The following is a 23,378-nucleotide window of genomic DNA, read 5'->3' as shown; positions in this document are numbered from 1 at the left end:
CTAATTCAGATTACTTCAAATGAGAATTTTTCTAGGCCTTTGTACCACAGCATCACTCTGAGTTCATCAGTAGCTCACAGGCCTTGGATGCTGAAGCACGTGCCTACTATGCACAGGGCCTGGGTCAAGTTTCAGTGCTTGCTTTGCTCAGTCTTACTCTGATATATGTTTGTTATCACCTGGATCATAGCAAATTCTAGAATTTGTATCTACTTAAATGCATGAGAAATAAACTAGAAGTCAGCGGAGTGCTTGCAAGCCTCAAGTATTGACTACAATGCACATCTAATTCAGAAGTAAACACAGACCATTACCGCCTTGTAAGTGGGAGGACAGCTAGCAGAATGACTTTCAAATAGGTAAATACCTAAAAATGCTTCTGTGTTACAAGAGATGACAGTTATAAATCTCAATTCTCAGAGAACAGAACTTGGGTTGGAAGTCTACAATAAAGGCTGGCCTAGAACCTCGGACTAGATTCTGATACTCATCTAGAACAGATACAAGTCTGTTCAACTTTCCTGTCTTCATTCGAATTACAGATAACAGTATCTACCACTGGCCTCTCAAGGTGATCTCCATGACCAAAAAACTGTGAGTGCTATGTAATTATTAATGAACTATAGAGACAGTAATAACCAGGAGAACATTTGGGGGAATTGGAAGGAACTTCTTTGTTGCTGATTCTTAATTCTCTGACAAACTTGGGCAGTGCTTATGTATTTACTAACCTAAAATGTGAACTAAACCCTCGGAGGAAATGCAACTGCAGCATCTCAGAACAGTGAGATGGTTTAGCAGGAAAGGCACCTGCTACCAGGCCCGCTGACCTGAGTTCCATCTCTGGGACCCACAAATGGAGAGAAGGACTCCGACATGCTGTCCTCTCACCTCCGTAAGGGAAGAGCCTAAGGAAAATTCTCCCTTCCATAGCCCTGCTTCCCCTCCCTGCCTTACACTTCTCACACTGCAAAGGCCAGGGGGAGGCGGTGGGAAGGAGTCCAAGCCCACAGGAAATGACTCTGACAAAGTCTCGAATGATTTCTGAAGATAAGTTTTGTCTGCTGCTGAAGTCCTAACGGCTACGGGTCTCACCTCTGGTCTCTAGGGTCACTGGGTCAGAGTAGTCTCCAGCCACAGCTTTGTTGCATGCTCTCACTCGGAAATTCATATACTTTGAATCAAATTTTAAGCCTGAAATAAAATGAAAGTTTTTTGTCATAAAAAGGATTCCTTCCCAAAAGTTTGAGTGTACATCAAACATATTTTTTCCTTCTTAGAAATCCCTTTACTTGAGAAGAACACAGATTTATGTTAAATGAATGGTAATGCATGAAAATAAGAATAATGACTTACCTAATATTTTCTTGAAAATACATAATTTACACAATTACCAACATTCAACCTGGTGACTAATAAGGCAGCACCCTTCAGGTTTCAGTAGAGGTGGCGTCACTCTAGGTGTGGTGCACACACCTGTAATGCCAGCCCTTGGAAAGCATACACAGGAAGATCACCAGTTCCATTTAACCCGAACTACAAAGCAAGAGTCTCTCACCAAAGGACAAAATAGATAGATAGATAGATAGATAGATAGATAGATAGATAGAATGAATCACAACAAACCAATAACAAAAGACAGCAATAGCAGCAACAACAACCAAAACCTGTAGCATTTCATTCAAGAAAGAGATCACAATTTACAAAGCATATTCATCAATATTTTTGAAAAATAAATACCCCTAAGGAATTTTTATATGTATATGAAATGTATGTTTGTCTTAGTCAGGATTTTTATTATTGTGGCAAAACCCCATGCCCAAACAGCAAGTTGGGGAGGGAAGGGTTTATTCAGCTTACACTTCCACATTGCTGTTCATCACTGAAGGAAGTTGGGACAGGAACTCAAATGGGGCAGGAACCTGGAGGCAAGAACTGATGCAGATGCCATGGAGGGGTGCTGCTTATTGGCTTGCTCCCCATGGCTTGCTCAGCCTGCCTTGACAGAATCCAGGACCATCAGCCCAGAGCTGCAACTACCCATGGTGGGCTGGACCCTCCCCCACTTATCACTGAGAAACTGCCTCACAGCTGGAGCTCATGGAGGCACGCCCTAAACTGAGGCTCCTTCTTCTCTAGCTTATATCACACTGACAGCTAGAATCAACCAGTGCAATGTTTATACGAAATATCATTTTACATGAAAGATGAACGGAAATAAGGCACAGAGACCAACATGACTTGTGCAGTTACACCGATACTAACGTCTCAGTTGACCCATCACTAGCCATAAACCTTTCAAACTCGCCGGACCTGTTTCTGTCTGTAAAGTAACGATTACAGCCATTTCCAACCATTCTGTCTGTAACGTAACGGTTACAGCCATTTCCAACCATTCTGTCTGTAACGTAACGGTTACAGCCATTTCCAACCATTCTGTCTGTAACGTAACGGTTACAGCCATTTCCAGCCGGTCGGGGTTAAGTGCATGTGCTGTGCTGACTGACTCTCTTGTGCTGCATGCACTTCATGTCCACTACACAGAATGCCTGCTCCAGGAAAGGAACTAGTGCTCAACAAGACGGGACCGCTCACAACGCACCCCACGCTGCACAGGACACACTGAAAAGCTCTGCTAATATTTTGTGGTTTAAAGCATCAAAAGACCTCAATACACTAAGATACATTCTAAAAAGCATTCAGTAGGCTGACACCAAAAAAGTCTTAGCAAAGTCCCAATTCTGGGCTAATGTGGAGCTAAGCAATTAACACAGAGAAAACAATGGTGGTTATAGTACCCCTGAAATGTGGAGGTCTAAGTAGATCTAAAAAATAAATAGTTGCTTTACTTAGTGGAAAAATTAAAATGAAGGTTAGCTGGGCATGATGGCACATGCCCTAATTCCAGCACTCTGGAGGCAGAGGTCAAGATTGGTGTGCCGCTTAGTGAGCTCCAGGCCAGCCAGGGGCTACGTGGAAGAGTCTGCCTAAACAAACAAAAAAACAAACAAACAACAACAACAACAAAGAAAAGCAAGGAAAAAAGAATGCTCTGAAATATTGCTTCCACAGCATCCTTTTACACTTGCCTTACATACACTATGTTAGTAGGTTGTAAATATTAAGTAATTAAAAGTTTTACTGATATTTTAATAGAAACTCATTCACATAACATATCTAAAACAGCAGTTTTGTTGATAAAACTTAATTTTATCATTTAAAATAACAAACTGTTTTCTTATTTCAATTTACGTTCTAAGGACTCGATTCATGAGATGGTGTCGTGTTACCTGATAATGTATATTCAGTGCCCTTGATATTATCAATCACCTCCCAACATCGCTCATCCTTAACACGTGGGAGTCCATCAAAGTTCGTTTTCCTGTATTCCATTATGAAATGGTCGATTTTATTATCTTCTTCAGGCATTCTCCAAGCTACAGTTACAGAGTTGTCAGCTACCAAACACTCTACTGGGTCAATCTCTGGAGCTTTTGGGACTGCAAAGAAGGAAAAAAACAGAGAGGGGGGCTATCAATTCTCACATATTATAAAACTAAGCAAACATTTATTATACTTGGCACTCAACCTCTGCTATTTCTTTTTAAATATTCAAAAGGGAGTCAGGTTATGAGAAAGGATAACCTAGGAATTCAAAATAATTATTTTTCAAAGCCTCATATTGCCAGATTATAAACGTTTGCACTCCAACGCTTTCTCATACACTCTGGGTTTATTAACATCTTAGATGGCAACAGGTAAATTCCAAATATCTATCATGCTAAAGATAATTGAGAATGGCTTGTTACATTTTAAATGTTATTACAAATTAAATAGGTATTGACAAGATTTAAATATAATAATTAAATTAAGTAAAAATTGTTTTCAGTGTATTTTTAAGATCTGGTTTAGCCAGGCAGTGGTGGTGCACACCTTTAATCCCAGCACTTGGGAGGCAGAGACAGGTGAGTTTCTGAGTTCGAGGCCAGCTTGGTCCACAAAGTAAGTTCCAGGACAGCCAGGGCTATACAGAGAAACCCTGTCTCAAAAAACAAACAAAAACAAAAAACAAAACAAAAAAAACAACAACAAAAACAAAAAGATCTGGTTTATAGGGAGTGGGAAGATAAGAGAACAATTGGTTACAAATATATCAAATTAAATCTGATATTCTAAAGCAGAAGGAAATGATTATAGTTGGCAATAATTTATTATATACTTTAAAATAGTTATATTTTTAATGCTCCCAACACAAATGGTAAATGTTTTGGGTGATGATGTGATCATGAATAATTTGATCATGACTTTATGATTTGACTATATATAAATTTATCAAATTTCAAAAACCTTAAAAAACAATTTTACATACTAAACAAAACTGATTTCCTTGTTTCCCAAAAATACTTATGAATTTTTAAGTGTTTCTAGAGCTTTATGATACATTAAAATGAACAGATTCAATGAGCTACAATTAACATGTATGAGTATAAATCAATTTATTTTCCATAAAAGAGATTTCAAAGCTTTGCAATACTGGATAAGTGGCTCAGATGAATCTTACTGTATGAGTCTCTGCATATGCTATGTAGATACATCTATAAAATATATAAAGTTTAATCGGGAATGTAAAAATATTTACTCCTCTTATGGCCATGCATACTTCAGTCCTAGCACTTGGGAAGCAGAAGCAGTCAGATCTCTATGAGACCAAAGTGAGCCAGCTCTGCAGTGAGTTTCACAGGCAGAGGAGGCTACATGATGAGTCCTTATTTTAAAAAGAAAAGAAAAGAAAAGAAAAGAAAAGAAAAGAAAAGAAAAGAAAAGAAAAGAAAAGAAAAGAAAAGAAAAGAAAAGAAACAATTCTGGGGTGTAAAGCTAGATCAACATTTGAAATTGATGAATATATTCAATAATATTAATAAAGATATGACCATAACAATAAATGAAAATATATTACAAAAATCATGACAAGAACTTTTAGCAAAGCAGAAACAGTAAGAAAGTTTACTTTATCTAAGCTCCCTCCCTTAGAGTCCTGAGAGTCTCTCACCTCCCAGGTCTCTCCTGCATTCTGGAAGGTCACCTCAACCTCCTATTTCCTGAGGCTGCTTGTTTCCATTCATTCCGCTGGCCCTCAAGGCTTCAGTCCTTTTCCCTCTCCCAATACCAGATCAGGGTCCCCTCTTCCCTTTACTTCCCTCTTCCCATCCACTTTCCCTCCCAGGCCCCTCCCTCCCTCCCCACTTGTGATTGCTTTCTTCTCTCTCCCAACTGGGACTGAGGTGTCCTCACTTGGGCACTTCAGCTTATTGACTTTTTTTGAGTTCTGTGGACTGTATCTTGGGTATTCTGTAATTTATTTTCTTTTTGTTTGGTTTTGTTTTGTTTGGGGGGGTTGGCTAATATCCACCTATTAGTGAGTACATAGGGCATCAAGTGAGGGATGGGGTTGTCATTCCACAGTCACATCTCTGACCCATAATTGTTCCTTCCAGTCTGAAAGAATTACAGAGATGGAAATGGAGAGGAGATTGAGGAAAAGAAGGTCCAGTGACAAACCCAAAGTGGGATCTAGCTCAAGGGGAGGTCCCAAGGCCTGACACAATTACAGAGGCTATGGAGCACTCACCAAAAGGGACCTATTATGACTGCCCTCCGAAAGACCCAACAATAAGCTGAAAGAGTCAGATGCAGATATTTGCACCCAACCAGTGGACAGAAGCAGCTGACCCCTGTGGCTGAATTAAGGAAATGCTAGAAGAAGCTAAGGAGGAGGGCAACACTGTAGGAAGACCAGCAGTCTCAATTAATCTGGACCCCCAAGATCTCTCAAACACTGGACCACCAAACAGCACATACCAGCTGATATGAGGCCCCCAACACACATACAGTAGAGGACTTCCGGGTCTGTTCATTCAGAGATGAAGCTTCTAACCCTCAAGAGACTGGAGGCCCCAGGGAGTTTAGAGGTCAGGTGGGGTGGGGATGGGGACATCCACGTGGAGACGGGGGGAGGAGGTGTAGAGGAGGAGGTGTGGGATGTGGAACAGTCAAAGGTTGGAGGGGGGCGGGGAATGGAATATGGAGTTTAAAAGATAAATTTTTGTTTGTTTGTTTTGATTTTCGATTTTTTGAGACAGGTTTTTTCTGTATAGCCCTGGCTGTCCTGGAACTCACTTTGTAGACCAGGCTGGCCTCAAACTCAGAAATCTGCCTGCCTTTGCCTCCCAAGTGCTGGGATTAAAGGCATGTGCCACCACAGACCAGCTAAATTAATTTCTTAAAAAAATAAAGTTAACTTTAAAAAGAATATTTTCAATGGGCTGAAAAGATGGCTCAGTGGTTAAGAGCAGCTACCGCTCTTGCAGAGGTCCTAGTTCTATTCCCAGGCTCCACATGGAAGCTTACAGTTGTCTGTTACTCCAGTCCCAGGCATCTGACACCCTCTCTTTTGGCCTCTGTAGGCATGAGGCACATAGATGGTGCACATACACACATGCAGGAAAAACGCTCACACACATATAATAAATAAATAAATAAAATAAATATTTCCCAAGCTGGCCATGACCTATATGCACCTAATGGTGCACACCTTGAACCCCAGCTTTTGGGAGTCTGAGGCTAGAGGATTCTCAAAAGCAAACAATCAATCAACACAAAACTAAGTAAAAGGAAAAAAAAAAACTTCAAAACAGCCTGGAGTTAACATCACATTTAATGGTGAGAAACACAATACCTAACCCTAAGACTGCAGAACCAGGGTGAAGACATTTCCTTATCATCATCCCAAGTCAGCATTTTACTAGAAGTCTTATCCAAATACAGCAAGACAAGAAAATAATAAAAATGAAACATAGCCAAAGGAAACAAAATTTTCTTTGCAGATAAATAACCAAGGGGAAAAACAGTGAACAAAACAAATATTGGAAATCTCAAGTGGCAGTAGAACCACGTGGGATGTGAGTACGTGGAGTGGGAGGGAACTTAACAACAGTGAACCTATTCTTCCTGGAAATTCTGTATGGCAACGTAACAACAAACAGCTGTCAAAGCCCGGAGAACGGGGCAGTACCAGCTGAGAACCCCAATACCTATCTACAGAGGTCAATGAAGGGCACAGATTCCCTAGACAGGGATAGAGTGTGCTGGGATATTAGAGGATGCATAAAATCAAATCCAGTCCTTTGAGAAATGAACAAGCACTCTTTACTGCTGCATCATTCCTCTGGCCCCTACATTTAATTATTGATTAGGAAGGATCTACTATTGCCAATTGGTCACCTGTTTTCTACTTGTCTTACAGCTCTTGTGTTTCTTCTTGTCTTCACTCTTCCATTTTAAAAAAATGTTTTGAACAGGTTTCATTTCCTCCTTCTTTTTTTTTTTTTTTTTTTTTTTTTTTTCCATTTTTTATTAGGTATTTAGCTCATTTACATTTCCAATGCTATACCAAAAGTCCCCCTTACCCACCCACCCCCACTCCCCTACCCACCCACTCCCCCCCTTTGGCCCTGGCGTTCCCCTGTACCGGGGCACACAAAGTCTGCGTGTCCAATGGGCCTCTCTTTCCAGTGATGGCCGACTAGGCCATCTTTTGATACATATGCAGCTAGAGTCAAGAGCTCAGGGGTACTGGTTAGTTCATAATGTTGTTCCACCTATAGGGTTGCAGATCCCTTTAGCTCCTTGGGTACTTTCTCTAGCTCCTCCATTGGGAGCCCTGTGATCCATCCATTAGCTGACTGTGAGCATCCACTTCTGTGTTTGCTAGGCCCCGGCATAGTCTCACAAGAGACAGCTACATCTGGGTCCTTTCGATAAAATCTTGCTAGTATATGCAATGGTGTCAGCGTTTGGATGCTGATTATGGGGTGGATCCCTGGATATGGCAGTCTCTACATGGTCCATCCTTTCATCTCAGCTCCAAACTTTGTTTCTGTAACTCCTTCCATGGGTGTTTTGTTCCCACTTCTAAGGAGGGGCAGAGTGTCCACACTTCAGTATTCATTTTTCTTGAGTTTCATGTGTTTAGGAAATTGTATCTTATATCGTGGGTATCCTAGGTTTTGGGCTAGTATCCACTTATCAGTGAGTACATATTGTGTGAGTTCCTTTGTGATTGTGTTACCTCACTCAGGATGATGCTCTCCAGGTCCATCCATTTGGCTAGGAATTTCATAAATTCATTCTTTTTAATAGCTGAGTAGTACTCCATTGTGTAGATGTACCACATTTTCTGTATCCATTCCTCTGTTGAGGGGCATCTGGGTTCTTTCCAGTTTCTGGCTATTATAAATAAGGCTGCTATGAACATAGTGGAGCATGTGTCCTTCTTACCAGTTGGGGCTTCTTCTGGATATATGCCCAGGAGAGGTATTGCTGGATCCTCCGGTAGTACTATGTCCAATTTTCTGAGGAACCGCCAGACTGATTTCCAGAGTGGTTGTACAAGCCTGCAATCCCACCAACAATGGAGGAGTGTTCCTCTTTCTCCACATCCTCGCCAGCATCTGCTGTCACCTGAATTTTTGATCTTAGCCATTCTCACTGGTGTGAGGTGGAATCTCAGGGTTGTTTTGATTTGCATTTCCCTGATGATTAAGGATGTTGAACATTTTTTCAGGTGCTTCTCTGCCATTCGGTATTCCTCAGGTGAGAATTCTTTGTTCAGTTCTGAGCCCCATTTTTTAAGGGGGTTATTTGATTTTCTGAGGTCCACCTTCTTGAGTTCTTTATATATGTTGGATATTAGTCCCCTATCTGATTTAGGATAGGTAAAGATCCTTTCCCAGTCTGTTGGTGGTCTTTTTGTCTTATAGACAGTGTCTTTTGCCTTGCAGAAACTTTGGAGTTTCATTAGGTCCCATTTGTCAATTCTCGATCTTACAGCACAAGCCATTGCTGTTCTGTTCAGGAATTTTTCCCCTGTGCCCATATCTTCAAGGCTTTTCCCCACTTTCTCCTCTATAAGTTTCAGTGTCTCTGGTTTTATGTGAAGTTCCTTGATCCACTTAGATTTGACCTTAGTACAAGGAGATAAGTATGGATCGATTCGCATTCTTCTACATGATAACAACCAGTTGTGCCAGCACCAATTGTTGAAAATGCTGTCTTTCTTCCACTGGATGGTTTTGGCTCCCTTGTCGAAGATCAAGTGACCATAGGTGTGTGGGTTCATTTCTGGGTCTTCAATTCTATTCCATTGGTCCACTTGTCTGTCTCTATACCAGTACCATGCAGTTTTTATCACAATTGCTCTGTAGTAAAGCTTTAGGTCAGGCATGGTGATTCCACCAGAGGTTCTTTTATCCTTGAGAAGAGTTTTTGCTATCCTCGGTTTTTTGTTATTCCAGATGAATTTGCAAATTGCTCCTTCTAATTCGTTGAAGAATTGAGTTGGAATTTTAATGGGGATTGCATTGAATCTGTAGATTGCTTTTGGCAAGATAGCCATTTTTACAATGTTGGTCCTGCCAATCCATGAGCATGGGAGATCTTTCCATCTTCTGAGATCTTCTTTAATTTCTTTCTTCAGGGACTTGAAGTTTTTATCATACAGATCTTTCACTTCCTTCGTTAGAGTCACGCCGAGATATTTTATATTATTTGTGGCTATTGAGAAGGGTGTTGTTTCCCTAATTTCTTTCTCAGCCTGTTTATTCTTTGTGTAGAGAAAGGCCATTGACTTGTTTGAGTTAATTTTATATCCAGCTACTTCACCGAAGCTGTTTATCAGGTTTAGGAGTTCTCTGTTGGAATTTTTAGGGTCACTTATATATACTATCATATCATCTGCAAAAAGTGATATTTTGACTTCCTCTTTTCCAATTTGTATCCCCTTGATCTCCTTTTGTTGTCGAATTGCTCTGGCTAATACTTCAAGTACTATGTTGAAAAGGTAGGGAGAAAGTGGGCAGCCTTGTCTAGTCCCTGATTTTAGTGGGATTGCTTCCAGCTTCTCTCCATTTACTTTGATGTTGGCTACTGGTTTGCTGTAGATTGCTTTTATCATGTTTAGGTATTGGCCTTGAATTCCTGATCTTTCCAGAACTTTTATCATGAATGGGTGTTGGATCTTGTCAAATGCTTTTTCTGCATCTAACGAGATGATCATGTGGTTTTTGTCTTTGAGTTTGTTTATATAATGGATTACATTGATGGATTTTCGTATATTAAACCATCCCTGCATCCCTGGAATAAAACCTACTTGGTCAGGATGGATGATTGCTTTAATGTGTTCTTGGATTCGGTTAGCGAGAATTTTATTAAGGATTTTTGCATCGATGTTCATAAGAGAAATTGGTCTGAAGTTCTCTATCTTTGTTGGATCTTTCTGTGGTTTAGGTATCAGAGTAATAGTGGCTTCATAAAATGAGTTGGGTAGAATACCTTCTACTTCTATCTTGTGAAAAAGTTTGTGCAGAACTGGAGTTAGATCTTCTTTGAAGGTCTGATAGAACTCTGCACTAAACCCGTCTGGTCCTGGGCTTTTTTTGGCTGGGAGACTATTAATAACTGCTTCTATTTCTTTAGGGGATATGGGACTGTTTAGAAGGTCAACTTGATCCTGATTCAACTTTGGTACCTGGTATCTGTCCAGAAATTCGTCCATTTCGTCCAGGTTTTCCAGTTTTGTTGAGTATAGCCTTTTGTAGAAGGATCTGATGGTGTTTTGGATTTCTTCAGGATCTGTTGTTATGTCTCCCTTTTCATTTCTGATTTTGTTAATTAGGATTTTGTCCCTGTGCCCTTTAGTGAGTCTAGCTAAGGGTTTATCTATCTTGTTGATTTTCTCAAAGAACCAACTCCTCGTTTGGTTAATTCTTTGAATAGTTCTTCTTGTTTCCACTTGGTTGATTTCACCCCTGAGTTTGATTATTTCCTGCCGTCTACTCCGCTTGGGTGAATTTGCTTCCTTTTTTTCTAGAGCTTTTAGATGTGTTGTCAAGCTGCTAGTATGTGCTCTCTCCCGTTTTTTCTTGAAGGCACTCATAGCTATGAGTTTCCCTCTTAGAAATGCTTTCATTGTGTCCCAAAGGTTTGGGTACGTTGTGGCTTCATTTTCATTAAACTCTAAAAAGTCTTTAATTTCTTTCTTTATTCCTTCCTTGACCAAGGTATCATTGAGAAGAGTGTTGTTCAGTTTCCATGTGAATGTTGGCTTTCTGTTATTTATTTTGTTATTGAAGATCAGCCTTAGTGCATGGTGATCTGATAGGATACATGGGACAATTTCAATATTTTTGAATCTGTTGAGGCCTGATTTGTGACCTATTATGTGGTCAATTTTGGAGAAGGTACCATGAGGTGCTGAGAAGAAGGTATATCCTTTTGTTTTAGGGTAAAATGTTCTGTAGATATCTGTCAGATCCATTTGTTTCATCACTTCTGTTAGTTTCAGTGTGTCCCTGTTTAGTTTCTGTTTCCATGATCTGTCCATTGGTGAAAGTGGTGTGTTGAAGTCTCCCACTATTATTGTGTGAGGCGCAATGTGTGCTTTGAGCTTTACTAAAGTTTCTTTAGTGAATGTGGCTGCTCTTGTATTTGGAGCATAGATATTCAGAATTGAGAGTTCCTCTTGGAGGATTTTACCTTTGATGAGAATGAAGTGTCCCTCCTTGTCTTTTTTGATGACTTTGGGTTGGAAGTCAATCTTATCAGATATTAGGATGGCTACTCCTGCTTGTTTCTTCATACCATTTGCTTGGAAAATTGTTTTCCAGCCTTTCATTCTGAGGTAGTGTCTATCTTTTTCTCTGAGATGAGTTTCCTGTAAGCAGCAAAATGTTGGGTCTTGTTTGTGTAGCCAGTTTGTTAGTCTATGTCTTTTTATTGGCGAGTTGAGACCATTGATGTTAAGAGATATTAAGGAAAAGTAATTGTTGCTTCCTGTTATTTTAGTTGTTAAAGGTGGCATTCTGTTCTTGTGGCTGTCTTCTTTTAGGTTTGTTGAGGGATTACCTTCTTGTTTTTTCTAGGGCGTTGTTCCCGTTCTTGTATTGGTTTTTTTCTGTTATTATCCTTTGAAGGGCTGGATTCGTGGAGAGATAATGCGTGAATTTGGTTTTGTCGTGGAATACTTTGGTTTCTCCCTCTATGATAATTGAGAGTTTGGCTGGGTATAGTAGCCTGGGCTGCAGTTTGTGTTCTCTTAGTGTCTGTATAACATCTGTCCAGGCTCTTCTGGCTTTCATAGTCTCTGGTGAAAAATCTGGTGTAATTCTGATAGGCTTGCCTTTATATGTTACTTGACCTTTTTCCCTTACTGCTTTTAGTATTCTATCTTTATTTAGTGCATTTGATGTTCTGATTATTATGTGTCGGGAGGAATTTCTTTTCTGGTCCAGTCTATTTGGAGTTCTGTAGGCTTCTTGTATGTTCATATGCATCTCATTCTTTAGATTTGGGAAGTTTTCTTCAATAATTTTGTTGAAGATGTTTGCTGGACCTTTGAGTTGAAAATCTTCATTCTCATCCACTCCTATTATCCGTACGTTTGGTCTTCTTATTGTGTCCTGGATTTCCTGGATATTTTGAGTTAGGATCTTTTTGCATTTTCCATTTTCTTTGATTGTTGTGCCGATGTTCTCTATGGAATCTTCTGCACCTGAGATTCTCTCTTCCATCTCTTGTATTCTGTTGCTGATGCTCAAATCTATGGTTCCAGATTTCTTTCCTAGGGTTTCTATCTCTAGTGTTGCCTCGCTTTGAGTTTTCTTTATTGTGTCTACTTCCCTTTTTAGGTCTAGTATGGTTTTGTTCATTTCCATCACCTGTTTGTATGTTTTTTCCTCTTTTTCTGTAAGGACTTCTACCTGTTTGATTGTGTTTTCCTGTTTTTCTTTAAGGACTTGTAACTCTTTAGCAGTGTTCTCCTGTATTTCTTTAAGTGATTTATTAAAGTCCTTCTTGATGTCCTCTACCATCATCATGAGATATGCTTTTAAATCTAGGTCTAGGTTCTCAGGTGTGTTGGGGTTCCCTGGACTGGGCGAAGTGGGTGTGCTGGGTTCTGGTGATGGTGAGTGGTCTTGGTTCCTGTTAGTAAGATTCCTCCGTTTACCTTTCGCCATCTGGTAATCTCTGGAGTTAGTAGTTATAGTTGACTCTGTTTAGAGATTGTTCTTCTGGTGATTCTGTTACCGTCTATCAGCAGACCTGGGAGACAGATTCTCTCCTCTGAGTTTCAGTGCTCACAGCACTCTCTGCTGGCAAGCTCTCTTACAGGGAAGGTGCGCAGATATCTTGTATTTGGACCTCCTCCTGGCCGAAGAAGAAGGCCCAAAACAGGACCTTTCTCAGACACTGTGTTGCTTTGGCAGTTCCCAGGTGGTACAGACTCTCACCTAAGCAGACTAAATTCCTAAGTTCCTTGGAGTCCCGGGACCAAGATGGCGACCGCTGCTGCTGTGGCTTAGGTCGCCTCCCCAGCCGGGCGGGCACCTGTCCTCTGGTCCGGAAGGTGGCCGGCTGTCCCCGGCCCACGCAGGGTGCTGCCTCAGCGCCTCTGTGCTTCCGCCTGTTCCAGAAGCTGTCAGGTTCTCTGGCGCACCCTCTCACCTGTTCAGACTAATTTCCTAAGTTCGGCGGGTCCCGGACCAAGATGGCGACCGCTGCTGCTGTGGCTTAGGTCGCCTCCCCAGCCGGGCGGGCACCTGTCCTCTGGTCCGGAAGGTGGCCGGCTGTCCCCGGCCCACACAGGGTGCTGCCTCAGCCCCTCTGTGCTTCTGCCTGTTCCAGAGGCTGTCAGGTTCTCTGGCGCACCCTCTCACCTGTTCAGACTAATTTCCTAAGTTCGGCGGGTCCCGGACCAAGATGGTGACCGCTGCTGCTGTGGCTTAGGTCGCCTCCCCAGCCGGGCGGGCACCTGTCCTCTGGTCCGGAAGGTGGCCGGCTGTCCCCGGCCCACACAGGGTGCTGCCTCAGCCCCTCTGTGCTTCCGCCTGTTCCAGAGGCTGTCAGGTTCTCTGGCGCACCCTCTCACCTGTTCAGACTAATTTCCTAAGTTCGGCGGGTCCCGGACCAAGATGGCGACCGCTGCTGCTGTGGCTTAGGTCGCCTCCCCAGCCGGGCGGGCACCTGTCCTCTGGTCCGGAAGGTGGCCGGCTGTCCCCGGCCCACACAGGGTGCTGCCTCAGCGCCTCTGTGCTTCCGCCTGTTCCAGAAGCTGTCAGGTTCTCTGGCGCACCCTCTCACCTGTTCAGACTAATTTCTTAAGTTCGGCGGGTCTCGGACCAAGATGGCGACCGCTGCTGCTGTGGCTTAGGCCGCCTCCCCAGCCGGGCGGGCACCTGTCCTCTGGTCCGGAAGGTGGCCGGCTGTCCCCGGCCCACACAGGGTGCTGCCTCAGCGCCTCTGTGCTTCCGCCTGTTCCAGAAGCTGTCAGGTTCTCTGGCGCACCCTCTCACCTGTTCAGACTAATTTCCTAAGTTCGGCGGGTCCCGGACCAAGATGGCGACCGCTGCTGCTGTGGCTTAGGTCGCCTCCCCAGCCGGGCGGGCACCTGTCCTCCGGTCCGGAAGGTGGCCGGCTGTCCCCGGCCCACACAGGGTGCTGCCTCAGCGCCTCTGTGCTTCCGCCTGTTCCAGAAGCTGTCAGGTTCTCTGGCGCACCCTCTCACCTGTTCAGACTAATTTCTTAAGTTCGGCGGGTCTCGGACCAAGATGGCGACCGCTGCTGCTGTGGCTTAGGCCGCCTCCCCAGCCGGGCGGGCACCTGTCCTCTGGTCCGGAAGGTGGCCGGCTGTCCCCGGCCCACACAGGGTGCTGCCTCAGCGCCTCTGTGCTTCCGCCTGTTCCAGAAGCTGTCAGGTTCTCTGGCGCACCCTCTCACCTGTTCAGACTAATTTCCTAAGTTCGGCAGGTCCCGGACCAAGATGGCGACCGCTGCTCCATTTCCTCCTTCTTTAGTTCTAACATCTCTAGGATGTGGGGTTTTGTGATTACCATATCATATACATAAAGTACTATGTGACATTATTATACATATACATTGGTTTTTAGTCATGACTACTGACTCATAACCACTTTACCAAAACAGGGTAGAGAAACTCAGAGAATAAGTTCTAATTCTTTTCTAGTACAGAAAGATCCCAAAGGAAGGTATGCTCTAGTAGATTTCCCTCACCAACCCCACTGGCAACCCAACCTATGCAATGAAGTCTCCATTAAGTCCAAAATGACGGGCCTGAGAACTTCTGGGAAGCCAAATATAGTGAACTAAGCAAAGCGATGTAAGAACTCATGCATGCCAGGAGTGTGGCACACCAAAATCCCACAAGGAAGGAACCTCTGGTACCCGGGCTCCTTCCAGACTTCATCCTGATGCCTCTTCTTTGAGCTATTTATTTATACCGTTTAAAGTAGCCTTTGTGAGAAATTAGTAAATATAAGTACAGTGTTTTTCTGAGTTTTGTGAACCAGTACAGCAAGTCATAAAACTCTAAGGAGGGGGTTGTGAAACCTCAGTTTAATTTCATTTTATTAACTTTTTTTAATGTTTTAAGTTAAAATATAATCACGTCATTTCCCTCTTCTCCTTCCCCCCTCTAATCCTTCCCATATATACCACCCTACCTTGCTTGCTCTCAAAATCATGGTTTCTTTCTTATTATTACACTTACATTGTGCGTGCATGCACACACACACCTAAATATACAAATACAATGTGCTAAGTCCATTCAGTGCTGCGTGCACGTGCTCACCCTTGGGGAAGACTGACAGCTAACAGGTTCTAGAGGACTCATATTTGCAAGTGGGCCTAAAGTAGAAAGTTTAAGAACTCAACGGTCAACCTGGGTATCTAGTGCTCCCTTTAAGACAGTGTCAGAAGTAAACTCAGAGAAAACTCAATGTGTATCTGTTACAGGAGTGGCTGCTTGACACCAGAGAGAAGTCCACAGACCTACATGCACCAGTTAAAAGACACAGATTATGAGTCTGAATCATAAGCCATTGATACATTGTATATAGAAAACCCACCTTAAATACAACAGCACTCATTGATTAGGAAAAGATATACAGCATTAACATGACTGAAAGGAAAATGAGTCTCGCTACATTAATTTTGGACACTTTGGACATTAGAGGGAGGGGTTTTTCAAGGATAAGAAAGGGTGTAGTATTGACTCCACAGCAAAGGCACAAGAATCTGATCAGTCAAAAACTAACAAGACTGCAAAGAGACATTCATAAATCCAGACCAGCTAGAGACCAGACCCCCAACAGTCCTCCATCGGAATCAGAAGATCTACAAGGCAGAACACCACAGAAAATTGCTCAACTAAACAACCACCACCTGTAAGTCTGAAGTCTGACATCTATGGTCTGCCATGCAGTGTTAGAAGAATACAGACTCACCTGAAATGCCTATGGATTTTCAGCAAGACAGATTACATCCTGGCCCACCATATGTACATTAAATTAACCAAGTGAGGAAAGTGTAGTGAAGACACAGCATCTGCTCTTACTGTACAATCCAATTAAACTCGAATAACTAACTGAAACAGAGCTGGAAAATGCTACAGTACTTAGAGATATTAAACAACACACTTCTCAATAACACATGGGTCAACACAGTACCTCAAGACAAAGTTTTAAATAGTTTGAACAAAATAAAAATAAAAATGTAGCTTATGAAAAATTGTAAAATATGACTTCTTTATTAAGCAGAATAACACTGATGGAATACATCAAAATCTAAAAATCAATAATCTAAGCACATCTTAGAAAACAAATATATATACATAAAAAGAGCAAATTAAATACAAAATTAGGAAAGTAAGCACAAAAATAAATGGATCTATAAACAGAAAACCAATAAAGAAAACTCATGAAACCAAAAGCTGGTTCTTTGAAAGTATCATTAAAATCAACAAGCCTCTACTACCTAGGTTAACCACAAAGACAGAAGACACAAACTATTAATATTAGAAATGAAAGAGGAGGTATTACTACAGACTTCATGGATGTAAAAACCAATAACCAAGCCAGGTACACACTTGCAATCCCAGAATTTGGGGACAAAGAGAAACACTACATATAGGTTTGAGGTCAGCCTAGTCTACATTGTGAATTTCAGATCAGCAGCCTGGAGACTCTATCTCCAAGGGGAGAGAACATGGATGTAAAGAGGAAGGGAAGGAAGGGGGTGAACACACACACACACACACACACACACACACACACCCCGCTGGAAGAAAGGGGAGGTGGAAAGAGGGAGATGAGGAGGATGAGGAGGAGGAGAGAAAGAACATCTATCAAGAAATACTATGGCTCAGCAGTGGTGGCACATGCCCTTAATGCTATCACTCAGGAGGTAGAAGCAAGAAAATGTCTGAGTTCAGGGCCAGCCTGGTCTCCAGAATAAGTTCCAGGATAGCCAGGGCTACACAGAGAAACTCTTGTTTCAAAAAACAAACCAAAAAAAAATCCTCAAAAACAAAAAAATACTATGAACAAACTCTAGATCTACAATTTTGATGATATAAATGAACAGATAAACTCTATGATTCCATGACAAACACTATATGCAAAAAAATCGCATAAGAAAATTAATCTGATTAGGCCTAAATTTATTAAAGAAATTCAACCAATAGTTAATATCCTTCCAAAATAAGTAGCATGCCTGGATGGATTCACTGGTGAATTTCACCTAACACAAAGAATAAATTTTATACAATCTTTTTGAGAAGAGAAAAGCAGATGAAATATTTTCTCTTTGTGAGGGCAATAACCTAACCTAGGCAAAAGTACTATAGGAAAACTATAGACTACTATATTTGTTAATGAACAGATGTAAAAAAAAAGTTCAACAAAATATTTACAGAATATAACAATGAAGAATATGTGTTGACCAAATGGGACTCATTCCAGGTGCAACGCTCAATTATCAACCTGTGAAAATCAACAACTATGGCCCACCTTTATCAATGGGCTAAAAAAGGCCACATGAAATCAATATATCCATTCTTTTTGGGGGGAGGGGGACTTGAGACAGGGTTTCTCTGTGTAGCCCTGGCTGTCCTGGATCTCACTCTGTTGACTAGGCTGGCCTCAAACTCAGAAATCCACCTGCCTCTGCCTCCTAAGTGCTGGGATTAAAGGCGTGCGCCACCACTGCCTAGCTATCCATTCTTAATTAAAAAAAATGTTCGCTTCTTCAACTCCAGATGATAAGGAAGGTCTGTAGAGATAGCTACGTCACACTTGGTTGTGAAACTGGACCTTTTCTTACTGAAATCAGTAACAGCTTCTTCACAACTGTGATGGCGCACTAAAGCCTAAGCCGATGTGCTAAGATACTAAAAACACAAGAAAGGTTTCAGTTGAGAAGGAAGAAAACTGTCTTTATTCACAAATGACATGATCAGTTATGTAGGAAATATGAAGGAATTAACAATAAAATCAGTCTAGAGCTGATAAGTGATCATAGTAAGGCTACGGACACAGGTTAACACACACAAGGCAGCTGCTTCTCTATGTTTCAGTAATAAATAAAATTTCAAATTAAAACACAGCACTTATATCAGCATCACCAATGTGAAACATTTAGGAACAAAGTATGCTCAAGATCTGTATGAAGTAAACTGCAGAACTCCAATGAGTGAACTTAATGGGTGACTTTACTACAGAGATGGCCCATGTCTGTGAACAGGAAGGCTCAGCTGTCAGCTCTTCCCACTAGGTCTAAGCACTCAATACAACCCAATGAAAATCCCACCAAGTTCTTCAGCTAGTTTCAGCAGATTCTGTATATATGGAGAAGGAAATGATGTAGAAGAGCCAACACAGCACTCAAGGACTAAGCTGGAAAACTAAGTTGCTTGACTTAAAACACTTATAAAGCTACAGAACTCAAGATGAAATGTTGATCAAAGAAAAAGCAAACAGATTTATGGAACAGACCCAGAAAAATATAAGGCTGATCTTTCATAATGATGATAATAAATAATATATAATAAATATAATAATAATAATATGGACAAACAAAAGTATTTCAAACAAATGCTACAGTAATTGGATATTCACCTGAAAGGAGGAGGAGGAGGAGGAGCATTAAGACACAGACTTTACATTCTTTCACAAAAATGAATTCAGAATGGATTATAGACCTAAAGGGAAGATAATGAAAGTATAAACCTCCTAGAAGATATCACAGAACAGCTAAATAACTTTGGGTTTGGTGACAGCTTTTAGGTACACCAAAGTCATGATCATTAAAGATATGTGTTAAGCTGGATTACTAAATTAAATACTACAGAGCCTAGCATGTAGTTCATCTGATCGTCCCAGGACTTGAAGGCCAAGGCAGGAGAACCTTCAGTTTATGGCATGAACAACATAGTGAATGAGACCTGCACTGAAAACAAAACAACAAATACTCAATTTTTTTATTTTTGGTTTTTTTTCAAATAAGCAATTTTATTCCTATCCATGATTGCAGACATTTACAAAACCATAACATCTGAGTTCACCTTAAAAAACAACTTATATAAAGCAGTGATGTACACAGCACAAACAGTTGGGGAAGGGCAGGAGCAACCTTTAATAATTAAAGTGTAAACGTGAAGAAAAGGATGGCATAAAAGTCCTTACTTACTTCTACTTAAGATGTCATGTGATACTATCTTACAATGTCCTGTGGGTCAATGCATGTATGCGTATATGTGCATACAGATCTGCATATACGGCGCACTCTCTTCCCCACACATACACACAGATAGTCATCGCAGTTCAGTTGGGGGCAATGCTAATGTGCTACTCTGTACAGTTGCCTGAATCACAATTGGACCCGCTTTATTCTCAAAATAGGGGAGAGAGCAGGAACTAAAAGGTAGTCTGGTTGTCTGAGATTCCTTTGTCTAACTGTACACGACAAGTAGTTTTCTTCCGTAGTAGTTCTGTGATGGGCTGACTTACGATGGTTTTCATGAGAGACGCGGCAATGGATCACACACTCATGGTCATGCTGGGGGAGTAACTGTCACTCTGAAAAGGATTTAAGACATTTCCCCCCCCATTTCATCATCATCCCTTGGAGTGCCCGGCTGGTTACTCAGGCTCAGATTATTGGGAGAATTCTTGGAAATACTGTCCATATCTCCTGAGCCTGAAGAGCCGTTCATGTGATGGGACTCCATTCCTCCTAATCCACCATCTGATCCAGGGCCCACTGGAAAATTAGTTCTGTTAGGCCCAGGAGGTACTGCATTCATTAAAGTATACATGTTATCTTCAGAATTAGTTGAATATGCTGGACTAGGCATGATGGGTGTTCCTGGTGGTCCTCCACCTCCTGAAGGACCTACATAATTCCCAGTAGGGTATTGAATTGGCATTTGTTGGGTTTGGCCAAGGTCTACCACCACCTGGACCCATGTTCATTCCAGGCATTCCAGAGCCACCTAAAGCATTCAGTGGGGGTCTCATTGCACCTCCATAGTTCTGTGGTCCTAAGGGCACCGTACCTCTTGGGGGAGTCATTCTCTGCATTGGTCCACCCATATTTGGATGACCTTGTTGTCATGATGGATCCATTCCACTGGGGTGTAATGGCTGACTTCCTGGGATACCTCCAAGTGCCTGATTAGGTATCCTCAATGGGGGCCTTGGGCCTCCAAGGTACTGAGATGACATAAAAGGCTAAAAGAACCCTGGTGGCATGGGACCTATTGGCATGCCATCTCCTGGGGGCATGCTTCCTAGCATGGGGCTGGGAGCTGCTGCAGCACTATAATCATGGAAGGCTTTTGCTTTGAGTGTTCCCGTCTCTCTGGAGCTGCACAGTAGAAATCCCAAAACACACACCACCAAGAATGTAAGAATCCTGCCCTCCCCCCCAATGTGATGTTTTTTTCCCATCTTATCTCTGATAAAAATGTCTGAGCCTATTTCTGAGTGCCTACATGAAGCAGACATCCATACACGCAGTGCTGACTCCCCCTGGCCTGGCTGCTGCACGGGGCGCACTGCTGTTAACTGCTGCCTTTGCTGTACATGCTTGTGCGAGAGCAGCTCCCACTCAATACTCAAGTTTGGTTTGGTTTGGTTTTAAATAAAAGCCAAAGGTTTTAACAGATAACTCATCAAAGAAACAGCAGAGATTGAGTATGTGAACAGGTGCTCTACTTTAGATGTGACACAAATTACAACAGCCATGAAATGACACCACAGTATGACTGGTGGCAAAATGTGGAGCAAGACAAACCTATTCATTGCTGGTGGGAATGCAAAATCAGAGACTCTTTGGAAGACACTTGGGAGGTTTTCTACAAGACTAAGTACAATCTCATCACACTATCCAGAAACTACCTAAAGAAATCTTACATCTACGCAAAGATATATGTTTAAAACTATAGTCATAATTGCCAAAACTAAGAAGCAATTCAATTGTCCTTTAGTAGGCAACTATTTAAGTAAACTACATATGGACCAAGAGGACTGGGTTTTTATTCAACACTTTAAGAGCTAGCAAGCCATGAGAAGAAATGAAGACAATTAAAGTTCTTTACTGTAAAGGCTACCAGTGAAAAGGTTCCACTTCGGTGACTTTCCAGAAAAGGCAAAGAAAGCTACTGTGCTGTGAGAAAGAGCAACTGGCATGTGTGCTCAGCGCTGCTCTGCCTGCCTTTCCTGGGCCTGCATTCCCTCTCCAGCACAGGGCTTTAGGAAGCTCTAACTGATCGCTTCTCGGCCTTTTGGCTAAGATCGAGTGTAGGAAGCTCTAACTGCTAACTGGAGGGACTTCATGGGACAGGTCTTCTCATTAGCTTGCTACCATTTCTTATTTCTTTCCCTGGGGTGGAAATTGTCAATACTTTAATGCAAAGGGTAAAATTCTAGAGTCATACTGATAGTAAATAGTATACAATCAGTGAGAACCAAGATATTTTAAAAATTCTTTTCCATACATACTTTAGAAAGCACCATTCTTAAAAAATTTTGAGATATATTGCCAGCCTAAACTTAAGTCCCTACTCTAGTCCCTACAAGTGAACACTCACACTCCCTCTTTCTGTGGCAGTGCTGACTTGTGCACATGAGGCTGTGTTCTGCCTCTAAGTAGCGTCTGAAGCTCACAAGTGAACATGTGGGCACAAAGAGTAAGATCTTGTTAACAAATAATCAGCAGAACTCTGATCTAAAACCTCAAGCTCTCAAAACTAAAATAAGATCCAGTCTCTTCCCAAGGAAATTCTAAGTGTTAGAATGAACTAACCAAAGCATTTAAAGTATCTGGTATTTAGAAACTCTAAAAAATGTTTCCTTGCCTTTTGATATCAGTTGCTCACCAACTGTGAGCCCTCTGAACTGAATGATAGCACAGATGTTCTTCAGTTTGCAACAAGCTTGCAGTACATTAAGATAACCATAGCTTGAAAGTATCTTATGTAAAAATAAGCTAGTCTATGGTGCACTGCAGTTTGCCCACACAGTATGCCCCACTGCATACCACTGGCTCTTTACAAGGCTCAGTGAAAACTGTGGCTTCCTGCTGCTGCCCTCCATCATAAGAGCATATCCCACCCAACTGCATACTGCCAACCCAGGGAAAGACCCAGATTTCAAATATGGTCTTTGCTGAATGTTTATCACTTTGCACCAGTTTAATACAGAAAACTACAAGTCAGATCTGCATAGGTCAGGGGTTACCCCAGCACACAGACAACTTCCTCCTCTCAGATGCACTCCGTTCTTTCACCTTCCTTCTACATTCCTCCTCTACAGCTCATAATTTCTCCCATACATGTCAGTTCACCTACACTACCCGCACTGGGATCTCTTATAGCATTATTATAGTAGTCTCTATGACTAGGTTTAAAATTCAGAGAAGAAATGGTTTTCTGCAATTAGTATTTCCTATTAAAAAACCAGCCAATCTAAAAAAAAACAAGCAAGCAAACAAACAAAAAGCACAAATAAACTAGCCCTACAGAAACATGTAAGTGAAATTTCACTTTCAAATGGATTCTTGATTCCCCAAATCACCATTGCTTAAACAGTTTTACACATCAACTGACAGAATTACTTGGTAATAAAAATAGTACTCAGCACTAAAAATACAAAGATAGAATTCAAAGAACACTAACAAAAACCATCAGCTGGCTGTTATATTCAGATAAGTGATAATTTGTGACCGAGTTTCACATGGTTAGACCTACTCTCTCACAAGACAATGTTACCAGACTACCATGGAGGTAGTTCATGCTGAACGCCGAACATAACAGCAACAAGACGGGCAGTAAACATTCACCACATCTGAAATGAGTCCAGCTGCTGTTATAGGTGTGTTAGCAGACTCTATCCACGCAATACCTATGAAGCACTGAGAACATCAGCATTGCACTTTAAAGATGTAGAAAATGAGTAAAGTTAGTT

At 41.7% G+C, this 23,378-nt stretch overlaps 1 protein-coding gene and 1 pseudogene across 6 annotated transcripts in view; both read right to left on the bottom strand.

The window, feature by feature from the left end:
* The window catches only part of Fsd1l (fibronectin type III and SPRY domain containing 1-like), a 75,627-nt gene that overhangs the window by 23,716 nt on the left and 28,533 nt on the right, over positions 1-23,378 (bottom strand). For all 6 annotated transcript variants that reach the window (XM_006537980.4, NM_001369182.1, NM_001195284.1 and 3 more), the window contains 2 exons: positions 3,291-3,500; positions 1,096-1,194 (listed from right to left, as the gene is read on the bottom strand). In XM_006537980.4, coding sequence (XP_006538043.1) covers positions 1,096-1,194; positions 3,291-3,500 — 309 coding nt within the window. The remainder of the gene's footprint in view (positions 1-1,095; positions 1,195-3,290; positions 3,501-23,378) is intronic.
* Gm12470 (predicted gene 12470) lies at positions 19,953-20,989 on the bottom strand (annotated as a pseudogene).

The sequence above is a fragment of the Mus musculus genome, chromosome 4 (assembly GCF_000001635.26).
Source record: "Mus musculus strain C57BL/6J chromosome 4, GRCm38.p6 C57BL/6J".
Classification (NCBI taxonomy): Eukaryota; Metazoa; Chordata; class Mammalia; order Rodentia; family Muridae; genus Mus; species Mus musculus.
The sequence above is the reverse complement of the archived record's forward strand: the minus strand, read 5'-3'. Positions and strand labels throughout refer to the sequence as shown.